The following is a 21,487-nucleotide window of genomic DNA, read 5'->3' as shown; positions in this document are numbered from 1 at the left end:
GTAGCGATGACTAAGGGGAGATATGATAGAGGTCTGTAAAATAATGAGTGGAATGGAATGAGTAATATGCAAACCAGTTGTTTACTCTTTCGAGAAATACAAGATTAGAGGATGAAAGATGATTTTATGGATGCAAATGGAACAGTTAGATGCCGTTTTCTTCACAAGGTAGCTAATTCTAATTGTACGAAAGCGTGGGAATTTTTTCATTCTCATTTGCCTGTAGACAAACTTCTCTTGCAGTGGCAGGTTATTCAACTAACTGGCTAAGTTAATTGGTTCTGTCTGTCGCTCTGACACTAGAAAACTGGATGATTGGTTGAATGAATGTATGGTGTGAATGGAAGATTGTGGTCTGTTTGTTGGTTGAATATGTTGTAGGGATGTGAATCGGGCTTCGGATGATTGAAAAGATCGTTGATATCGTTGATATTTTCAAAATCGTCAGAAATCGGGGGCTCCCCCAAAACGATAGGAAAACCCCACGATATTGATTGTGGGGGTTCTCTTATCGTTTTGGGGAAGGGCGGGAAAAATGGCACACAAAAATAACCCCTAAACCCACCCCGACCCTTTAAAACTAATCCCTTAGCTTCCCCCACCCTCCCGACCCCCCCAAAAAACTTTTTACAGGTACCTGGTGGTCCAGTGGGGGTCCCGGGAGCGATCTCCCACTCCCGGGCCGTCCTCCCACTCCCGGGCCGTCAGCTGCCACTAATCAAAATGGCACCGATGGCCCTTTGCCCTTACCATGTGACAGGGTATCCATGCCATTGGCCGGCCCCTGTCACATGGTAGGAGCACTGGATGGCACGCGCCATTTTTAAAGATGGCGCCGGCCATCCATTATGGCCATCCAGTGCTCCTACCATGTGACAGGGGCCGGCCAATGGCATGGATACCCTGTCACATGGTAATGGCAAAGGGCCATCAGCGCCATTTTGATTAGTGGCAGCCGACGGCCCGGGAGCGGGAGGACGGCCCAGGAGCGGGAGATCACTCCCGGGACCCCCACTGGTCCACCAGGGACCTGAAAAATGTTTTTTGGGGGGGAAGCTAAGGGGTTAGCTTTAAAGGGTCAGGGTGGGTTTTTTGTTTATCGGCTTGGGCACAGCCAATAAACAAAACCGCGATCGGGCCGGACGAAAAAAAAAAACATGATGTGAATCGGAACCGGAATCCGAGCCGATTCCGGTTCCGATTCACATCTCTAATATGTTGTCTTATGGTATTTTAACGCTTTTTGGTTGCTTTTGTTTCGTAAAGCCATGCTATTTGATGTATACTTATTTGGCAAGTTATCAGATGTTGTCTTGGCTAATGTATACCACATGCTGTTTAAATCAAATAATAATTTAAAAAAAAAAAAAAAAGACCAGGGGACATGCAATGAAGTTACTAGGCAGTGCATTTAAACCAAATAAAAGAACAATTTTTTTTTATTCAATGCAAAACTAAGTTCTGAAACTCATTGCCAGAGGATGTGGTGAAAGTTGTTAGTGTAGCTGGATTTAAAAAAAGGGGGTGTGTACAAGTCCCTAGAGGAAACTTCCATAAACCATTATTAAGTTGGACTTGGGGAAATCCACTGCTTATTCCTGGGATAAGTAGCATGGAATCTATTTACTTTTGGGGATCGTGGATTATCCATGGTTGGAAACAGGTATTGAGCTTGATGGACCTTTGGTCTGACCCAGTATAGCAATCTTATTTTTTTATGTTATGTTTTTATATTCCTAATCAAAGTCCACAATTGCTTATCTTAGTGACTGTGTTCTATGGAAAATATATTTCATAAGTTGAGATTCAAATTACTGATTTATGCAAACGTGTCCAGAAACATCATACCTAGTATCAAAGGCTTGATAATTTACAATGTACACTGATGTCAGCCGGAGGATAAAGGCAGTTTTCCTTTATCACTGTACATACGCACACTTATTTCTACCTAAGCAAAAGACTATTCTTGAACACGTCACATATATCGATTCCTATCTGAGGACAAACACTCAATCCAACATGAAGAAGTAGCAGTTCTTTTTGAATACTTCATGCTCTTCTTTCTCTATAAACTGGTCATGCTCCTTTGCTTATAAGCATTCATGATCAATCATTCAATTTTACCATTATATGTTATAGATGTGAATCGTGTGATCAATCGTCTTAACGATCGATTTCGGCTGGGAGGGGGAGGGAATCGGATCGTCGCAGTTTGGGTTTTTTAAATATCGTGTAAATCGTGTAAATCGAAAACCGGCACACTAAAACATCCCTAAAACCCACCCCGACCATTTAAAATTTATTTATTTATTTATTTATTTATTTATTTTGTATACCGACATTCGATCGAGATATCACATCGGTTTCCAGATAACTAAAGGAATAGGGTGATAACAGCCCTATTTTACATTATAACATGGTATTAAATAGATATAGGAATATTTTACATTATAACATGGTAATAAATATAACAAGAATATTTTACATTATAACATGGTAATAAATATAACAAGTTGTAACAGAACTAACAGGAGTACATGGAACATTAGACTATAGTATATAATAGGGATGTGAATCGTTTTTCAACGATTAAAATTATCGTCCGATAATGTTTATATCGTCTTAAATCGTTATAGAACACGATACAATAGAAATTCTAACGATTTATCGTTAAAAATCGTTAAATCGTGTTAGTGCGCACTAACTCGAGTTAGTGCGCACTAACTCCCCGTTAGTGCGCACTAACTCGATTTAGTGCGCACTAACTGAAAATGATACAAATAAACACTTTCCAGGTCACTGAAGGTCAGTTAGGAATGAATATGTGTTCCTATTGGCTGGCTGCCCTCTTATCTATTGATGTTACCAAGGTTACCACTGAGGTGATGGTTGGGGGGATGGGAAATGGAACTGGAAACTAACGAACACCAACAGAAAATGAAACAAAGTGTTCACACTTCCCAGGTCAGTAAAGGTCACTTAGGAATGAATATGTATGTATGTATTCCTATTGGCTGGCTGTGCTCTTATCTATTGATGTTACCAATATGGTTGGGGGGATGTGAAATGGAAACAGTTGGAAGCTTGACAAAAAAAGTAATGTAATGATCAGCACTCACGTGACTAGAACTTGTTTGTTTATTATTTTTGTTAGCAGGCACCTGAAATGCTAGTGCATGTTGAATTTGCCAATCACTGTGCATTTTAGAAAGGTGGTCCTGGCTGGAACTGTACACAGTTCAAATATATGTAATTGATTGTTGGTAAGTGTATTTTTTAAGTAGCCACACTGGCACCAGTATGTTTACTTTTCCTCCTACTTAACTCACTAGCTCAGCTTTGTAAGAAGGGCTTCTCTGCTTGTGTGTTGTTTTTGTTTGGTGTGAGGAGAGCAGAAACATCAGATCTTTATTCAATCTACTACAGTCATCTCTTACAGTGCCCTATCCCTATTAATACCAGGAGTGTTGTGATCTTCCTGCACACAGTGCCCTAACCCTGATACCAGTCTGAGACAGCTCCCTCCCTGCATTACTAGTGAGAGGCTGGCTTCACAGACAGGGGGGAGCTGCCTGACCCTCACTCCTGACTTCCCCCATGTCCCAGCTAGTGAATGGTGTGTGGGTGAGGGGGGGGGGGGGGGGGATGGTGAAGTCTGAGACAGCTCCCTCCCTGCATTACTAGTGAGAGGCTGGCTTCACAGACAGGGGGGAGCTGCCTGACCCTCACTCCTGACTTCCCCCATGTCCCAGCTAGTGAATGGTGTGTGGGTGAGGGGGGGGGGGGGGGAGGATGGTGAAGTCTGAGACCGCTCCCTCCCTGCATTACTAGTGAGAGGCTGGCTTCACAGACAGGGGGGAGCTGCCTGACCCTCACTCCTGACTTCCCCCATGTCCCAGCTAGTGAATGGTGTGTGGGTGAGGGGGGGGGGGAGGATGGTGAAGTCTGAGACAGCTCCCTCCCTGCATTACTAGTGAGAGGCTGGCTTCACAGACAGGGGGGGGCTGCCTGACCCTCACTCCTGACTTCCCCCATGTCCCAGCTAGTGAATGGTGTGTGGGTGGGGGGGGGGGGGGTGGATGGTGAAGTCTGAGACAGCTCCCTCCCTGCATTACTAGTGAGAGGCTGGCTTCACAGACAGGGGGGAGCTGCCTGACCCTCACTCCTGACTTCCCCCATGTCCCAGCTAGTGAATGGTGTGTGGGTGAGGGGGGGGGGGGGAGGATGGTGAAGTCTGAGACAGCTCCCTCCCTGCATTACTAGTGAGAGGCTGGCTTCACAGACAGGGGGGAGCTGCCTGACCCTCACTCCTGACTTCCCCCATGTCCCAGCTAGTGAATGGTGTGTGGGTGAGGGGGGGGGGGGAGGATGGTGAAGTCTGAGACAGCTCCCTCCCTGCATTACTAGTGAGAGGCTGGCTTCACAGACAGGGGGGAGCTGCCTGACCCTCACTCCTGACTTCCCCCATGTCCCAGCTAGTGAATGGTGTGTGGGTGAGGGGGGGGGGGGAGGATGGTGAAGTCTGAGACAGCTCCCTCCCTGCATTACTAGTGAGAGGCTGGCTTCACAGACAGGGGGGAGCTGCCTGTCCCTCACTCCTGACTTCCCCCATGTCCCAGCTAGTGAATGGTGTGTGGGTGAGGGGGGGGGGGTGGATGGTGAAGTCTGAGACAGCTCCCTCCCTGCATTACTAGTGAGAGGCTGGATTCACAGACAGGGGGGAGCTGCCTGACCCTCACTCCTGACTTCCCCCATGTCCCAGCTAGTGAATGGTGTTTGGGTAAGGGGGGGGGGGGGGAGGATGGTGAAGTCTGAGACAGCTCCCTCCCTGCATTACTAGTGAGAGGCTGGCTTCACAGACAGGGGGGAGCTGCCTGACCCTCACTCCTCCGGGGTATTGTGATCTTCCTGCACACAGTGCCCTATCCCTGATACCAGGGGTGTTGTGATCTTCCTGCATGCAGTGCCCTATCCCTATTAATACCAGGAGTGTTGTGATCTTCCTGCATGCAGTGCCCTATCCCTATTAATACCAGGAGTGTTGTGATCTTCCTGCATGCAGTGCCCTATCCCTGATATCGGGATGTGTGCAAGAAGATCACAACACCCCCGGTATCAGGAATAGGGCACTGTGTGCAGGAAGATCACAACACCCCCAGTATCAGGAATAGGGCACTGTGTGCAGGAAGATCACAACACCCCTGGTATTAGGGATAGGGCACTGTGTGCAGGAAGATCACAACACTCCTGGTATTAATAGGGATAGGGCACTGTGTGCAGTAAGATCACAATACCCCTGGTATCAGGGTTAGGGCACAAGTTCTAGTCACATTGACTGATCACATTACTTGTTTTGTCAAGCTACCAACTGTTTCCATTTCCCATCCCCCATATACTGTCAGTAGGAAACTTGGTAACATGAATAAATAAGAGGGCAGCCAATAGGAATACATATTCATTCCTAAACTGACCTTAACTGACCTGAAAAGTGTCAAATTGTATCATTTTCAGTTAGTGCGCACTAACTCCCAGTTAGTGCGCACTAACTCCCGTTAGTGCGCACTAACTCGAGTTAGTGCGCACTAATCGGAAAAAACGATTTTTAACGATTTTTTAACTAAAAAATCGTGCCTAAGACGATTTTCTTGCCCTGCCACACGATTTCTATCATTAAGACGATATGGAAAACGATTCACATCCCTAGTATATAACATATGTACATAAATGGCTTGTTGATGAGGATAAATTATGGTAAGGAGAGCAGGGAGTGTAGAGGGGGGAGAGGAGAGAAAGGGATGTGTGGGAGGAAGGTAGTGATAGGGAGGGAAAGGGTGGTGTGAGATGCTTGTGTAGGGAGGGAAAGGTGTGGGGCGAGATGCTTGTGGAGGGGGCATGGAGTGGATGGTGCGATTGGGCGGGTTATGTGTCGGGTGGGAAAGCTTTTAAAAATAGCCATGTTTTGAGGTGTTTTTTGAAAACTTGCAGTGAAGGTTCGTTTCTGAGACAGGTGGGGAGGGTGTTCCATAAGGTGGGGCCTGCTATTGTTATGGCTCGTTTGCGGGTGACGTTGAGGTGTGCAGCTTTGAGATTGGGGACGGCTAGGAGTCCAGTGTTGGTGGATCTGAGAGTTCTTTGAGTGGGGTAAGGTTGTATTCCGTTGTTTAGCCAGTCCATTTTGTTGTTGTTTATTTTTTTGTGCATGAGGGTGAGGGTTTTATACTGGATTCTTTGTGTAATGGGTAGCCAGTGGAGTTCTTTGAGCGTGGGTGTGATGTGAGGGGATTTTTTGTTGTTAGAGATGATTCTGGCGGCAGCGTTCTGTAGAACTTGGAGGGGTTTGATGTGTATTTCTGGTAGTCCGAGGAGGAGGGAGTTGCAGTAGTCGAGTCTTGACAAGATAATTGATTGGAGGACTGTTCGGAAATCGTGCTCTTGGAGAAGGGGTTTGAGTTTTTTTAGTGTCTGCAGTTTGAAGAATCCATCTTTGATTGTATTGGAGATGTGTCGTTTAAAGTTGAGTTGGCTGTCAATTGTTACGCCTAGGTTTCTTGTGGACGGCGTGAGTGAGGTTTGTGAGATTTGTGGCACTCCCGGGTTGACTGAGTTTCCTGGGTGGTCAGATGGGGTGCACATGAGTGGATAGGAGGGATGGTCATCGTGGATGTGAATGATTTCTGTTTTGGCTTGGTTGAGACATAGTGATAATTGAGATAGTAAGTGGGATAAGTTTGAGCTGAGTTTGTTCCATTTTTCCATAGTGAGTTGAATGGAGTTGTTTATGGGGAGTAATATTTGTATGTCGTCTGCATAGACAAAGTAGGTGAGGTTTGCCTCTGATAGGTATTTGCATAGTGGGATGAGGTATATGTTGAAGAGGGTTGATGATAGGGAAGAACCTTGTGGGACTCCATGAGTGAGGGGCACTTGTGAGGATTCAGATGAGTTCATCTTGACGATGTAAGATCTGTTTGAGAGGTAGGATTTGAACCATTTGAATGTGGTGTCTTGGAGACCAATTTCTTTAAGTCTGGTGAGGAGTGTTCTGTGATTGATGGTGTCGAAGGCGGCTGATATATCAAGAAGTATCAGGAGGAACGATTTGCCTTTGTCGCGGCCTTTGAGGATGGTATCGGTGAGGGAGAGGAGGAGGGTTTCAGTGCTGAAGAGTTTTCTGAAACCATGTTGTGCAGGCTGGAGAACATTAAAGGTTTCAAGGTGGTCTGTGAGTTGATTGTTGACTGTTTTTTCGATGATTTTTGCTAGGAATGGGAGGTTGGAGACTGGTCTGTAGTTTGCTGGGTCGGATTTGTCGAGTTGAGGCTTTTTGATGATTGGTTTGATGATGGCGTTTTTGAGTTTTTCTGGGAAGATTCCTTGTTCTAGGGATAGGTTGATGATGTAGGTTATTGGTTTGACAATAATCTCTCTGATGAGTTTTAGGGTTTTGATGGGGATGGGGTCTAAGGGGTGGGATGCAGGGTTGGTTTTTCTGATGATAGGTTCAATTTCTGTGGTAGCAACGGGAGTGAATTGTGACCATGAGTGGATAGGAGGGGGGGTGTCAATTAAGTCATTGTGGGTTTGGGGAATCTTGGCAATGATGTTGTTGACTTTATCGTTGAAGAATTGTGCTAGTTTTTCACTGGAGATGTTGCTGGAGTTTGGCGTATTGTCATTTTGGATGGGGTTGGTAAGGTCCTTGACATAGGCGAAGAGGGTCCTTGGGTTAAATTGGTAATCATGAATTCTTGATGTGTGGAAATTACGCTTTGCTGTGTTAAGGTCAGTTGTATAGTTGTGTAGTAGTGTTCTATATTTGTCTTTCAGGTTTGAGGTGGGGGTTCGTCTCCACTGTTTCTCAGTCTGTCTCAGTGTTCGCTTTGAGGTTTTCAGTTCTGGGGTGTACCATGGTGCTCTTTGCTTTGTGGATTGTTTTATTTCCTTTTTTATCATGGGGCATAATGTATTGGCTATGTCTGCGTTGATAGATATCCAGGAGTTTGTGGCTGTGTTGGCGTCATTTAAGTTGATTGTTTTTAGTGCCTCAGGTAACAGTTTGGCGATGTCTTCACTGGAGACATTCGCGGTAGGAGATCGAGAGCGATCTCCTACCGCGAATCGTTTTTCCGTATGGAAAATGGCGCCGGCCATACGCCGTATGGCCGGCGCCATTTTCCGTACGGCAATACGATTCGACTGCAGGAGGTCGTTCCGGACCCCCGCTGGACTTTTGGCAAGTCTTGTGGGGGTCAGGAGGCCCCCCCAAGCTGGCCAAAAGTCCCTGGGGGTCCAGCGGGGGTCCGGGAGTGATCTCCTACGCTCCTGACATCGGGGGACAAAAAAACAAAATGGCGCCGGCGCCATTTCTACAACGCACGGAGGACCGAGAGTAAAAGATCACACCGGGACCCTTCCTCTGGACCCCAGGTAATTTAAGGCATTTTGGGGAGGTTCGGGAGGGTGGGGGATTTATTTTAAAGGGTCGGGGTGGGTTTTAGGGTTGTTTTAGTGTGCCGGTTTTCCCGCCCTCCCCCTTCCCCTCCCCCTTCCCCCGATTTACGATTTTTTAATGATAAATCGGGGGAATTGTTATTGTATCGCGGCTCTAACGATTTTTGACGATTTAAAATATATCGGACGATATTTTAAATCATCAAAAAACGATTCACATCCCTATTATATGTAGTGTGCAATTTTATCTGCCTTATGCTAGTGTCATTGACAGAAAACCTATCCTTTTCCATTGCAGAGTATAACTGAAATCAAAACCTATCCTTTTCCATTGCAGAGTATAACTAAAATCATCTTTTAAAGGAATCAGTTCATGTATGTAGAAAAATCTTATAGCTCATGTATCGCCTGATTTTCAAAGCCATTTATACACATAAAACTTAGTTTCCTGTTTTATTATTATTTTTCATACATTTTTTATGATTTTGCTTGATATTTTATTTTGTTTTGTTAAATTGTGTATGTCTTGTTTTGTGTTAACTTGTGTATGAATGCTGAATTTACACATTGGTTCCAAACTTTGTAAATGAGGTGACTGATAAATGGAACAAATAAATATTATAAAACAGTCTGGGGCTCTGTTCTCATAAAAGTGCACATGGATCCTTGTTTGGAAGATGAGTATTAATTAAACCAATTTTGAAAAGTATATACTGCATTATGCAGTAATGTAAATAGTTAAATTTGTTGCATTATGCAGTGATATCTACAGTGTACTGTACATCCTATTTAACAGCCCTAATTACATAATGCAGTATTTCCCAACCCAAATCAGCCAGGTTTTCAGGATTACCCATATGAATATGATAGAGGTAGATTTACATATAGTAGCATGCAAATCTGTTTCATGCATATTCATTACCAATATCCTGAAAACCCAATTGGTTTGGTTTGCCTCCAGGAGAGGGTTGGAAAACACTATTATAATGAAAGACATGTCAGTTCAGAAGTGAGAACAAGGATTAGGTAGCAGACAAATGTGTGGCAGGAAGAAGAAGAAATCCTTAATAAACCATGATGGAACAATCAGCTGTTCAGAGGCAGAAAGGTACCATGGGATTTAGAAATGATACATATAGGTGAATTTTAAAAGCTTGCACGTGCCAAAATTGGGAGATATGCACACAAGTTGGGCCAGCATGTGCCGAGCAGATTTTAAAAGGTGCCTGGGTACGCGCATATCTCCTGCTATGCGTGTTGGGGACTAGCTAGACAGTGGACCCTTAGGCCGGCCTGCGGGAGACCTGGGTTAGTTGGACTATGGTCTCAGGGCATCAGGCCGGTAGGCAGACCAGGCTGATGTAGACAGTAGGCTTCACCCGGAAGCTGGTGCTCCCCTGGGAGAAGCCCTTGGGAGTCCAGCCGCTTGGGACTCAGGAGGTTCAGCCTGGAAGCCGGTGTCCCCCCCGGGAGGAGCCCATGGGAACCCGGCCGCTGGGACTTAGGCAATCTCTGGTCCGGATCTTGAGTAGGCTGGTGCTGAAGCGGATTGAAGGAGACCTGGCAGGAACTGCGGCGGGCCGAAGTCGGGTAGCGAGGAACCAGGCAAGGGCTGCAGCAAACTGAAGGCAGGCAAAGCAAAACCAGGCAAGACCTGCAGCAAGCTGAAGACAGGCAGAGCAAACCAGGCAGGAACCTGGACAGGTGCTAAAGCAGGCAAGAAGCAAAGATTAGTAGAGATGTGAATCGTGTGATCGATCGTCTTAACGATCGATTTCGGCTGGGGGGGAGGGAATCGGATCGTCACGGTTTTGTTTTTGTAAATATCGTGTAAATCGTAAATCGGGGGAGGGCGGGAAAACCGGCACACTAAAACATCCCTAAAACCCACCCCGACCCTTTAAAATAAATCCCCCACCCTCCCGAACCCCCCCAAAATGCCTTAAATTACCTGGGGTCCAGAGCGGGGGTCCCGGTGTGATCTTTTACTCTCGGGCCTGCGGTGCATTGTAGAAATAGCGCTGGCGCCATTTTGTTTTTTGTCCCCCGACATCAGGAGCGTAGGAGATCGCTCCCGGACCTCCGCTGGACCCCCAGGGACTTTTGGCCAGCTTGGGGGGGCCTCCTGACCCCCACAAGACTTGCCAAAAGTCCAGCGGGGGTCCGGGAGCGACCTCCTGCAGTCGAATCGTTTTGCCATACGGCCGGCAAAACGATTCGAGTGCAGGAGGTCGCTCCCGCTGGACTTTTGGCAAGTCTTGTGGGGGTCAGGAGGCCCCCCCAAGCTGGCCAAAAGTCCCTGGGGGTCCAGCGGAGGTCCGGGAGCGATCTCCTACGCTCCTGATGTCGGGGGACAAAAAACAAAATGGCGCCAGCGCTATTTCTACAACGCACCGCAGGCCCGAGAGTAAAAGATCACACCGGGACCCCCGCTATGGACCCCAGGTAATTTAAGGCATTTTGGGGGGGTTCGGGAGAGTGGGGGATTTATTTTAAAGGGTCGGGGTGGGTTTTAGGGTTGTTTTAGTGTGCCGGTTTTTCCACCCTCCCCCTTCCCCTCCCCCTTCCCCCGATTTACGATTTTTGACGATAAATCGGGGGAATTCCTATTGTATCGCGCTTCTAACGATTTTTGACGATTTAAAATATATTGGACGATATTTTAAATCGTCAAAAAACGATTCACATCCCTAAAGGTTAGTAGTGCGAGCAAGTCACGAAGTAGACCAAGCAGGCAGGCAGGCAGGAACGGCGTGCAAGAGAGTCACACGCTGGGGCACGGGGCAACAGGGCACCGCAAGGGACCCGGTTGCAAGGCATCGTAGCGGGGTCCACGGGGAGCTTAAGTAGGACTGGGCGTCTGACATCAGGACGGGGGCGGAGTGCGCTTTGGCGGGAAATGGGCTATATCAGCATGGTGACAGCATGCGCACGCGCCTAAGGAGCCCAGGGTAATGGCGTTTCCCCCGTGGAGACGCTCACGGAGCTGTATTATATATTTGAGAAATGTCTCTAGAAAGTTTTATTCCCAAATACACAAGTTCACCCGTTGCTATTGCAAAAGTAAAGGACCTCTCCATTTTGATAGTAACCATCCAGAGCTCTTGGCTCTGTCTTTCCCTATAACCAGGAAGCTGTGGGAAAGAGAAGCCCCTTGCAAAATCTTGATTTTCAGTGCCTGGTCAGTAGTTCTGACCGGATACTATACAGCACATTTGAAAATTTCGCTGTCTGGTCCAAAACCATGCAGTTGGCAAGCCTAGCTATGTTTTGCAATGCTTTAGTGTTTGTTTTTTAAAGCCACATTTTATACCAAAAAAGCCAATTTGTTCCTTCTAGTGCCAGTTAAGAGGCCCAAGTACGCCAATGAATCAAGCTGAAAAATAAGAGGATTTTGTTGTTTTAATTTATTACATATAGGGGCCAAAGTAATAAGCCTCACTGAGCCTACTGTGGGTTTTTATTTGTGTTTTAGCCAGGGTTTTTTGGTACTAATGTTATTTATTTATTTGAAACAATTTCTATTACGCCTATAATGGACACCCTTGCTAGGCGGATTCAAACAACATAAAATACAATAAAACATATATTTATTTAAATTAAACAATCCATAGTCTATTAAAAGTAATTTAAAAAAAACACTGCAGCATCAAACACTATTTGCAAAATCAAAAGGCTTTCAGTTGCTTGCAAAATGTTAATACATCATCAATATTTCTCAATGACTCAGGCAAGGCATTCCACAACAATGGCCGACAACATAAAAAGCCCTTTTCGAGTTTCCATCAAATGAGACTGTTTAATAGAAGGTTCTTGCAACAACAATTTGCCTTGGGACCGCAAATTACTGGTTGGCATGTATTGTTTTTGAAGTACTGCCAGATAAGACAGACTCTCAGTTTTTAAGGCTTTAAAAACCAGCATCTGCATTTTGAATACCCTCGGTACCGGACTGGTTTCAAAATGGCGCCGATCGCCTTTGCCCTCACTATGTCACAGGGAGCGACGGTCGCCAGTGAGGGCAAAGGCGATCGACGGTCGCCAGTGAGGGCAAAGGCGATCGGCGCCATACTGGCAGTCAATCGCCTTTGCCCTCACTTTGTCACAGGGAGCGACTGTCGCTCCCTGTGACATAGTAAGGGCAAAGGTGATCGGCGCCATTTTGAAACCAGTCTGGCACCGGCACCGAGGGTATGATTGAAGGGATGGCTCCCGGACCCCCCGCTAGACGACCAGGTACAATTAAAAGGTTTTTGGGGGGGTCGGGAGGGTGGGAGAAGCAAAGGGGTAAATTGTAAAGGGTCGGGGTGGGTTTTTTTTTATCGGGCCATCGGCGTCATTTTTATCAGTGGTAGCCAAAATGGCGCCGATGGCCTGAGAGCGGGAGATTGCGCCAGGCCTCCCCCCCCCCCCCCCACTGGACCACCAGGTAATTTAACATTTTGGGGGGGTTCGGGAGGGTGGGGGAGGGTAAAGGATTGGTTTTAAAGGGTCGGGGTGGTTTTAGGGGTTGTTTTGGTGTGCCGGTTTTCCCGCCCTCCCCCCAAATAATTCCCGTACTCGATTTAACGATTTTTCACGATAAATCGAGGGAATTCCTATTGTATCGAGTCCCTTACCGATTAATGACGATTTTAAAATTATCGGACGATAATTTAAATCGTTAAAAAATGATTCACATCCCTAGTCTGAACACTTGAAAGAACTTAAGTAACAAAGTTGATTTGTGCAGTTCCGGTGTCAGAATATGAAGGACAGATATATTACAAAATTCTTGTGGTTTTTCTGAACAAAAAAGTGTGCCATATCTGTTTACAAGATTGAGATAGTTGGATAACATAGTTGATACTTTTTTCATTCTGAAGATTTGTCTATATTAAGAGCTTTGGTCTTGCATATTTTCTTCATTTGGATCTGCTTTTTATTTTTGGAAAGATGACCTTTCGGTTTTAACTGCCGCTTTCACCTCACCATTAAACTATGCTGCATGTCATTTGGTCTTCCTTTGCCCTTTTTTAATGCATGGGATACATTTTATCTGGGCTTTAATAGTATTTTTAAACAGTGTCCACATCTCGTGCAAACCCTTAGGAGGTATTTTTCAAAAGAGTTACACAAGTAAATATTTCATACTATTGTAGCAATTTTCAAAAGCCATTTATTCAAGTAAATCCTATGGTCAACTGAATGGCACATATTGTAGCAATTATCTAAAGCTCACTCGAGTAAAATGCATTTACACCTGTAAAACCCAATTTTAAATATGCAAATGCTTTTGAAAATTAGGCCCTATACCATTGCAATAGCTATTCATATTTTTTTTTCTAATTTTCTCGTTTTATCATATCTGTATCTGAAACAAGAAAATAAAGTTCAAACAAAGGGGACAGTTTAAGCACAACATGCAACACTGTAATTAAAAACTGATAACCTTATCTGATAAATAGTGCTTTCTAGTTCCTTTGTTTAATTTCAAAAATAGAGAAGTTGCTTTTTATTGGAATAACTAGCTAAGAATATCGAATAATTCTGTCATGTGTTGGGCATTTTAAATTACAAGTGTGTTTTTTTAAAGGTAAAGTACATTAAATTTTTCTTAAAAAGGGCTTTTTAAGATTTCTAATGCACATTATGGGCCAGATTTTATAACATGCGCGCGGGCTTAGATTTGTTCGCGCAACCCGGCACACACAGGGGGGGTGCACAATTGTGCAACCTGCGCGCGCCGAGCCGAGCAGCCTGCCTCTGTTCCCTCCGAGGGAACTTTCCTTCCGCCTCCCCCCACCTTCCTCTCCCTTCCCCTACCTAACCCACCCCCGAGCCCTACTTGAATCCCCCTCCTAACCTTTATCGAAGAAGTTACGCCTGCCTGATCTCCATCCCCCAGCAGGGTGGCTGTGCCGGAGGCCTCGGTCCCGCCCCCGGCATGTCCCCAAGCCGGTGCCCCGCCCCCAGAATGCCCCCTTTTGCAAACCCCGGGACTTACCCACGGCCTGGGGCTTGTGCGCGCCGCTGAGCCTATGCAAGATAGGCCCGGCGCGCGCAGGGGGAGGCAGGGGTAGGTTTTCGGGGGTTGCGCGTGTATCTTATGCGCGCAACCCTTTGAAAATCTACCCCTATATTTATTGGATGCGTTTTTTAGCTAAAAATATGTTAAATGTGTACACACTGTATCATATGTTGTACCCATGCAATATTTATTTGTTCTAAAGTTCCTTTACAACTCTTTTGCCAGCTTAGAAGCACCAGCTGTTAAAATAAAAGGTTTACATTTGAAAACTTTAAATGGTGCGAGTCATTGTCTTTTTAGAGGACATTGGAGATTGAAGTGATATAGTTATATGTTAATGTTTAGAATTTAGCATTCTTTTAGTTAGTTGTTTTGGTTTTTTTTTTTACTCCAGTCTTCCTTACCTCTTGGGAAATAATTTACAGTATTCCTCACCCAGTAGAAAGGGGTGGTAAATGTTTTAAATGTAACCCTGCACTATTTGGATAGGATTTTTATTTATAGTTTACCTGTTAGAAATAACTGATACTATGAGAATAGAGGACTCTATTAATACCCTGCATAAGCTAAAGTTCAAAAGTCTGAGGAGTGGCTGGGACGTGCATTGCTTCTTTGAGAAATCATTTCATTCTAAGTCTGTACTGAGAGGCACAGTGTCCTCTGCTCTTTCGTTCTCTCTTCTCTTGGATGGCTCAGACTGCAGTGCACGGTGTACGAATGTGGAGGAATTATTATTTAACATTCCTCCTGCTTTCCCGTTGTATCTTCACTTCTTCTTCTGCAGGTGAGTGCACCTTTGATTGGAGCTTTTAGCAGGAACACCTCCTTACAAATACAGGGCACTGGAAAATCCCAGACTCAGTAAAACTGATAAATTCTGTGACCTTTTTCTTACTTCTCTGGGATGCATTTTTTTTTTTTTTTTTAATATTCCTTTGGTTCTTGAAGTTTGTGTTTTCATATTTAGCTACAACTGGCTCATTCATCTTCTATTGACATAAGAAGTATCCGAAGTCATTGTCAAAGATGCAGAGGTGCCGGGGGGGGGGGGGGGGGCAATTTTGAAAAGGGCATAGCAGGGTGTGGCACAATCCCTAGCCCACTCCTTCTAGAAAAAAGAACTTATTTACATGGATCACAACAGGGATAAATGAGAAGAACAGATAGCAGCTGTCTCCCCTACCTCTGGGGGAGTCTCTTGATTTAGACTAGCTACCTAGTACATGTAAAAAAAAACAACAAAAAGGGCAGGAAACCCTTGCCAGAATTAAAATAAATGATTTTTCATCTTGTATGTCTACAGTTTGATTTCTGTCCTTGCACTTCTGTTTATTCTCCCTCATCTCGTAGTTTTATTTCTGCATCCTCATTCTTGCCGGTGTCTTTCTTTCATTTTCGTTTCTGTTTCATTTCCCTCTCCGAGTTAATATTTTAACACTTTCTCTTCCTTTGCCCTTTCTGCTTTCTTCTTCTGCTTGTCTTCTTTTCCTGTATGCTCTCCTCATTCCTCGTCTCCTTTCTCCTATGCTGTCTCCTTCAATTCTCATTCTCTTCCTGTTCCAATATCTCCTTAGATTCCTTGCCCTTTTCTACCAAAACCACAGCCCTCTCTTTCTCACCCCTCATCCCCAGTGCTTTCCCTTTGACTCGGTCTTCTGTATTCTCTCCTTTCCTAGTCAACGCTCTCTCCTCCATCATGGATTTCTTCTCCCTTTTTCTCTCCATACTGGGTCTGGTCCATGATACTCTCTGACCTCCCATCCCATTTTTCTTCTTTACTTCCAATGGCCTTCCCTTCATTGCCATCTTTTCTCTTCCTTCTTCATATCTTTCATTGCTTCTTTCTAGTCTCTCACCTACCCTTCCTCTCTATTTTCCTTTCTCCATTTCTATTCTTTTCCTTTGTATCTCATTCCCTCCACTTCCTTCTGCTTTTCCATGTCCATAACATATTTCATCTGTTCTGCCTTGTTGTTAGGAATTGTGGACCCTTGCCCCGAGGTGGGGTTGATGCTACCTGTGGGGTTGAGCCCCACAGGTCCCCCACCGTCGGGGGGCGAGGCTGGATGGGAACAGAGGCAAACAGGAACTTCAGCGGTACCAGCCCTCGTTCCCCGCAGGTTGAGCCCTTGGGTGCCGGGGCCGGCTGGTCTTAGGTGAGCCTCTGTATAGCTGGTCCCAGAGGAAACTGGCGGCTGGAAGCAGGGAGTGTCAGAGAGATCAGTTTCAGTCTCAGGGCGAGGCACCCTTGAGGAGAGAGAGAGCGACAGCCTCAAGGGAGGAGATGCTGCAGCAGTTCCGGAGACAGTAAGGCAGGATCATGTGGGGCTGGCTCTGAGCGGGGAATCCGCGGTGACAGGAGCTAGTGGAGTAGAGACATTGAGGCACTGCTTGAGGTGCGGAAGCACAGTAGAAGGAACTAGTAAAATAGAAGCGCTGAGAGATACCCCAAGGAGCGGGAACGCAGAGACACAGTCCTGTAATGAAGAGATGCTGAGAAGTCCCGAGCAGGAGTGTAGAGACAGCATCCCGTGATGTAGAAGTTCTGAGTCAGACCCCGAGGGACAGAAGCGCCGAGACAGGGTCTAGTGCTGTAACAGCGCTGAGCCAGGTCCCGAGGAGCGGGAGCGCTGTGGCAGGGTCCCAGACGTAGCAGCGCTTGAGGCAAGCCCGAGGAGCGGGAGTGCAGAGGTAGGATCCCAGAGGTTAAAGCGCAGGGCCAGAATCCGAGGAGCGGGGCGCAGCGACAGGACCCCGACGAGCAGAGCAGGGTTCCAAAGAACAGGAACAGGGCAGGGTAATCCAGTCCAAGTTCTAATTTCCTGGTAACAAGAACCTGTAGTCCCGCTTTTCTTGGGGAAATTGGACTGACAAGGCCATACATACAGTGAGGCAAAATCAAAACTGGATCAACCTGTCCTGAAAAAAAAATGCAGCCAGAATGCAGTCCTACAAATGATTGGGTCTCAAAAGCTCTTGCACAACATCTTTGGATAATTCTTATATCTGGTCAATAAAAGGTATTGTAGCTTGCAAACAAATCGAGTTTTCTCCAAGAATGATAGTTTACTAGAACTCTGCATTTAAGTAAATTTGAACTATAAAACCATGCATGCACCTGGCATAAAACCAGGAGTGGATCAGTCTATCCCCAAACTGCTAAACTAATTAGTGACCGCTTATACAACTGGAATTCTGCAGCCAAAATGTTACAATTTTGGCATATTTATCATTTAAACAGTGGAAAAACTCTCTGCCTATGAAAGAAAAATGTTTCTTTTGCTAATTAAATATCCAACAGCCTGTTATCACAGCTGTATACCTATTTACAGATATAATAAAAGAGGCTCTTATCTGTCTTCTGTGCAAACTCCTTCTGGATATATAGTCATAAGTGAAGTGCCAAATGAAAGCTCATAAACTTGCAAAACAGTATGTGCAAAGGTCTAAAACTTAATAATGGGACTAGGTTCTGTGGGTTTCTGTTTCAGTACCTGACAAATACCATTAGTTTTCAGCAAGTAAGTCATTAACTCAAAATACGTCTTCTAATGCTAACCAGTCAATGAAATGAATGTAGATTTATGATCACTATCGCTACTGGACCTTGTCTGAACGGAAGTGTGACATAACATTAATGTTGTGCTGTTATAACTAAGCTAGCAATGTCCTGTGATATTGTACAAGGAATATCACACGTAAGATGTGTGAATTAATTCTACTCAACATAGGTAAGGCCATTCTTAGAATACTCTGTCCAGTTCTAGGCCCCAGTTTTCATGGATGATATGGAGAAACCAGAGAGGTAATATGACCTAGGAGGACAGGTTCAGGACCAGCATCATCATCAGACATTAGGGGGCATTACCTCTCTTCCCCCCTTCCCAGTTTCCTGACTGTGCTCCTCCACCCCAAGTTGTAAGTAGGCAGGACACGATTATGCTGGGCTGTGTTCTTGATTTGTAACAGTGATACGAACGCCTTTGAGAAGGGAGAGAGTGTGTGTACAGTTACAGACTCAGTGCAAAGAAAAGGTTATGGAGGTATTGAAATAGAAAGATATATTTTAAAGAAACATAGAAAAGAGAAGGAGAGCAGTCTATGACAAAGCATCTATAACTTTTCTACATTCTCCCTTTCCAAGGAAATAGAGGTGAATGAATAATAATAAAAATAATAATAATAATAATAATAATAATAAAAGATGATATATTTTTATTGGACTAACCTTTAGTATATTTCTTGACTATGGTATGATGGTGGGACTGTCATTGTTTGATAACCCTCAGAGTAGGAATGGGCCTGGGCCTGGACCCAATTAGAGCTGGCTAGAACAAGACCAGGACTGGCCTGACACCGGGATCTTCTGCCTGGACTGGCCAGCTCCCCCCTCAGGTTCTGTGGCCAGCAGGACTTAGCAGGAGGTGCACCCATGAGAGCTAAGAGGACACCTACAAGGGCAGGGCTGGGCTGCCACTGGGTCAGGGAAATGAAAGGGTGCCCACAAAACCAGACAGAACAAACCCAGGACTAGACAGATTCAGGACAAACAAAACCAGAAGACCACAAAACTAGGGACAAACAGACAAGGACAACCAACAGGACAGAACAAATACACAGATCAAGAAGGCCGTAAAACTAGGGCCAAACAGATAAAGCAGAAGGCCAAATACAAGACTAGAGACAGAGCTAGAGCAATGGAGGGCCACAAAAAGGACCAGATTTGGATGCAAGCTGAGCTACTGAACTCACCAAGGGAAAGGCTTACATCCTGTGGCAGTGCAAGGAAACATGGCCACCTGCATGATCCTCACTGAGCGCCCCCCGCTGACAGAAGGGGAGCATTGCTCACAGAGCCTTACATCACCACCCCCTAAAAAGGGAAGCTTCTATATGCCCTAGCATATATGCCCCCCCTCCCCCTTCCCCCAAGCCCAACTGAAAACAGAGTCTGGCTGAAGTGGAGTCTGCAGAGCAGAGCCTGGAACAGCTTCTGCTGCTGCTGGATGAGTGGAGTCTGTGAAGTGAACTGTGGAACAGCTGCTGGTGGTGCTGGTATAGGATGCTAGCTAGGTCTCCAGAGTGGGCTGTGGAACTAATGCTGATGCTGCCTTTGGGAGTACATTCCTGGGAATGGAGTCTGGAGTAGCATGGATTGGATTTCCAGAAGCAGAGCCTGGAGCAAGCATAGAGCTAGAAGCATAATCTGACTCCTTTTCAGAGGAAAGGTGTAGGTCTTGAAACATAGATAACAAGGCCCCAGCAGGAAGAGGTTCTGGCTTGGAAGGCATACAATTCTTGGGTGCCAGAGATGACTTCACTAATGAGACAAGCACAGAGGCTGTACAAACAGCAGAGGCTGCCTTCTCTGGCGCTAGGGCTGGAGTCACTTATGCAGGTGGCCGACAAGCCACACAGTTATCAGAGGTATTACTTGAGAAGCAAAAAACAGAAGATCCAGAGTCCGGGTTTTCTACTAGAGATACAGGTTTTTCTGCAAATGTAGGGAGCTATCCATTTGTGTCTGTCATTTGAGCTCGGGAGTACAGAGGATCTGGGTGGGAGATACCCCCAGAAATTCTGATGTATCTATTTGTGGGAGGAAAAAGTGTTTAAAATAATTATAGTTTGTAATAATGATGTTTGGCCACTGGATGGCATTTCTTGATAAAGAGAGCATTGAGTGATGTGATGTAATGCATTTGGGGAAAAGATATATGTCTTTTCCTTTAAAATTTGGGGGCGGGAAGGATTCCTATTAGATCCCAAGTTTGAAGCAAAAGATATAAAAGAGTGGGGTTTTAGTGGTTTTTGCCCTTTCCTCCCTTGCCCTCTCTTGTATAGATTGGGAAGCAGGGACTCCAGGAATGTGATCACACTGGAGTACCCAATATAGGGCTTGTGAGGCCCGGGGGACCCTTCAAATGGAATGGGAACCTGCAGGGGCTCTTCCCCTCAAGGGGAGACACCCAAATATGAGAAGAATTGAAGGAGACGTCCATTCACCAGGACTGGACCGGAAGCCAAGAAGAACCAGAATGCAAGGAACTGGGATCTTCCCTCCCAAGGGAACTACCATCCATCAAAAGGAAAAGTGTAGGAGTAGGGTGAGTTCACCCAGTGGGGAGCTGCCCTGAGGTACTCCTTCTGTGTGGGGTCCGCGGAACCTAATATAGATGTAAAGGAGAAATGTCCTCCTTCTCCAGAGGAGTTTTCCATAGTGGTGAAGTGGAGAGGCCAGTGGTCAGCGAGTGGAATGGTGTTGACTTCCTCCCAAGAATTTACCCAAAAAGGTGCAGAGCTGGTTGTTCTGAGAAGGAAAGAACTGTGTATTGAGGTATTGTCTCAAGAAGTCCTTACTAGTGATGTGTTTGGGGAAAACCAGCCTGGAAGGGGAGATTTGTATAAATAGGTTTAGGACTGTCGTGGGGTGTGAAAAGTGCCCTGGTAAAAGTGATGGTGTATTGTATCGTCATGGAATTTTTGTGCTAATGTATTTGTGTGCCCCTTGGATGACAGTTTTGACATGGGTATGCCTGAAGGAAAAACCAACCAGCTCTCCCATAGGGCTGAAGGAGAGAAAAGGTAGTGAAAAGTATAACATGGTGACTCCCGAGGTCAGCAGTAACTGTAATATTCTCTGTAAGGAAGCCGATGATTTTTTTCTGACTTGTTCAGTGTCTTGTGAAACTCCTTATCATCCATGTAAATAGTTTTGGCTAGCTGGATATACCAGAAAATGAGGTTGCAATGTGCGTGTGGCCTTCGGGCCTTCTGCCCTGCCTTGTCTTGCTGTGCGTGTGGCCTTCGGGCCTTCTGCCCTGCCTTGCTGTGCGTGTGGTCCTCGGGCCCTCTGCCTTGCCTTGCGGTGTGTGTGGCCTTCGGGCCCTCTGCCTTGCCTTGCCTTACCTTGCGGTGTGTGTGTGGCCTTCAGGCCTTCTGCCTTGCCTTGCCTTACCTTGCGGTGTGTGTGGCCTTCGGGCCTTCTGCCTTGCCTTGCCTTACCTTGCGGTGTGTGTGGCCTTC

The 21,487-nt window shown here is 45.7% G+C and overlaps 1 protein-coding gene across 1 annotated transcript in view; it reads left to right on the top strand.

The window, feature by feature from the left end:
• The first annotated feature begins 15,108 nt into the window (after positions 1–15,108).
• Positions 15,109–21,487, top strand: part of LOC115098474 (mucin-2-like) — a 105,219-nt gene continuing 98,840 nt past the window's right edge. The window contains exon 1 of the mRNA XM_029615001.1: positions 15,109–15,245. Coding sequence (XP_029470861.1) covers positions 15,149–15,245 — 97 coding nt within the window. The 5' untranslated portion in view covers positions 15,109–15,148. The remainder of the gene's footprint in view (positions 15,246–21,487) is intronic.

This window comes from Rhinatrema bivittatum, chromosome 1 (genome assembly GCF_901001135.1).
Source record: "Rhinatrema bivittatum chromosome 1, aRhiBiv1.1, whole genome shotgun sequence".
Classification (NCBI taxonomy): domain Eukaryota; kingdom Metazoa; phylum Chordata; class Amphibia; order Gymnophiona; family Rhinatrematidae; genus Rhinatrema; species Rhinatrema bivittatum.
This window is presented reverse-complemented; position numbering and strand designations above follow the sequence as displayed.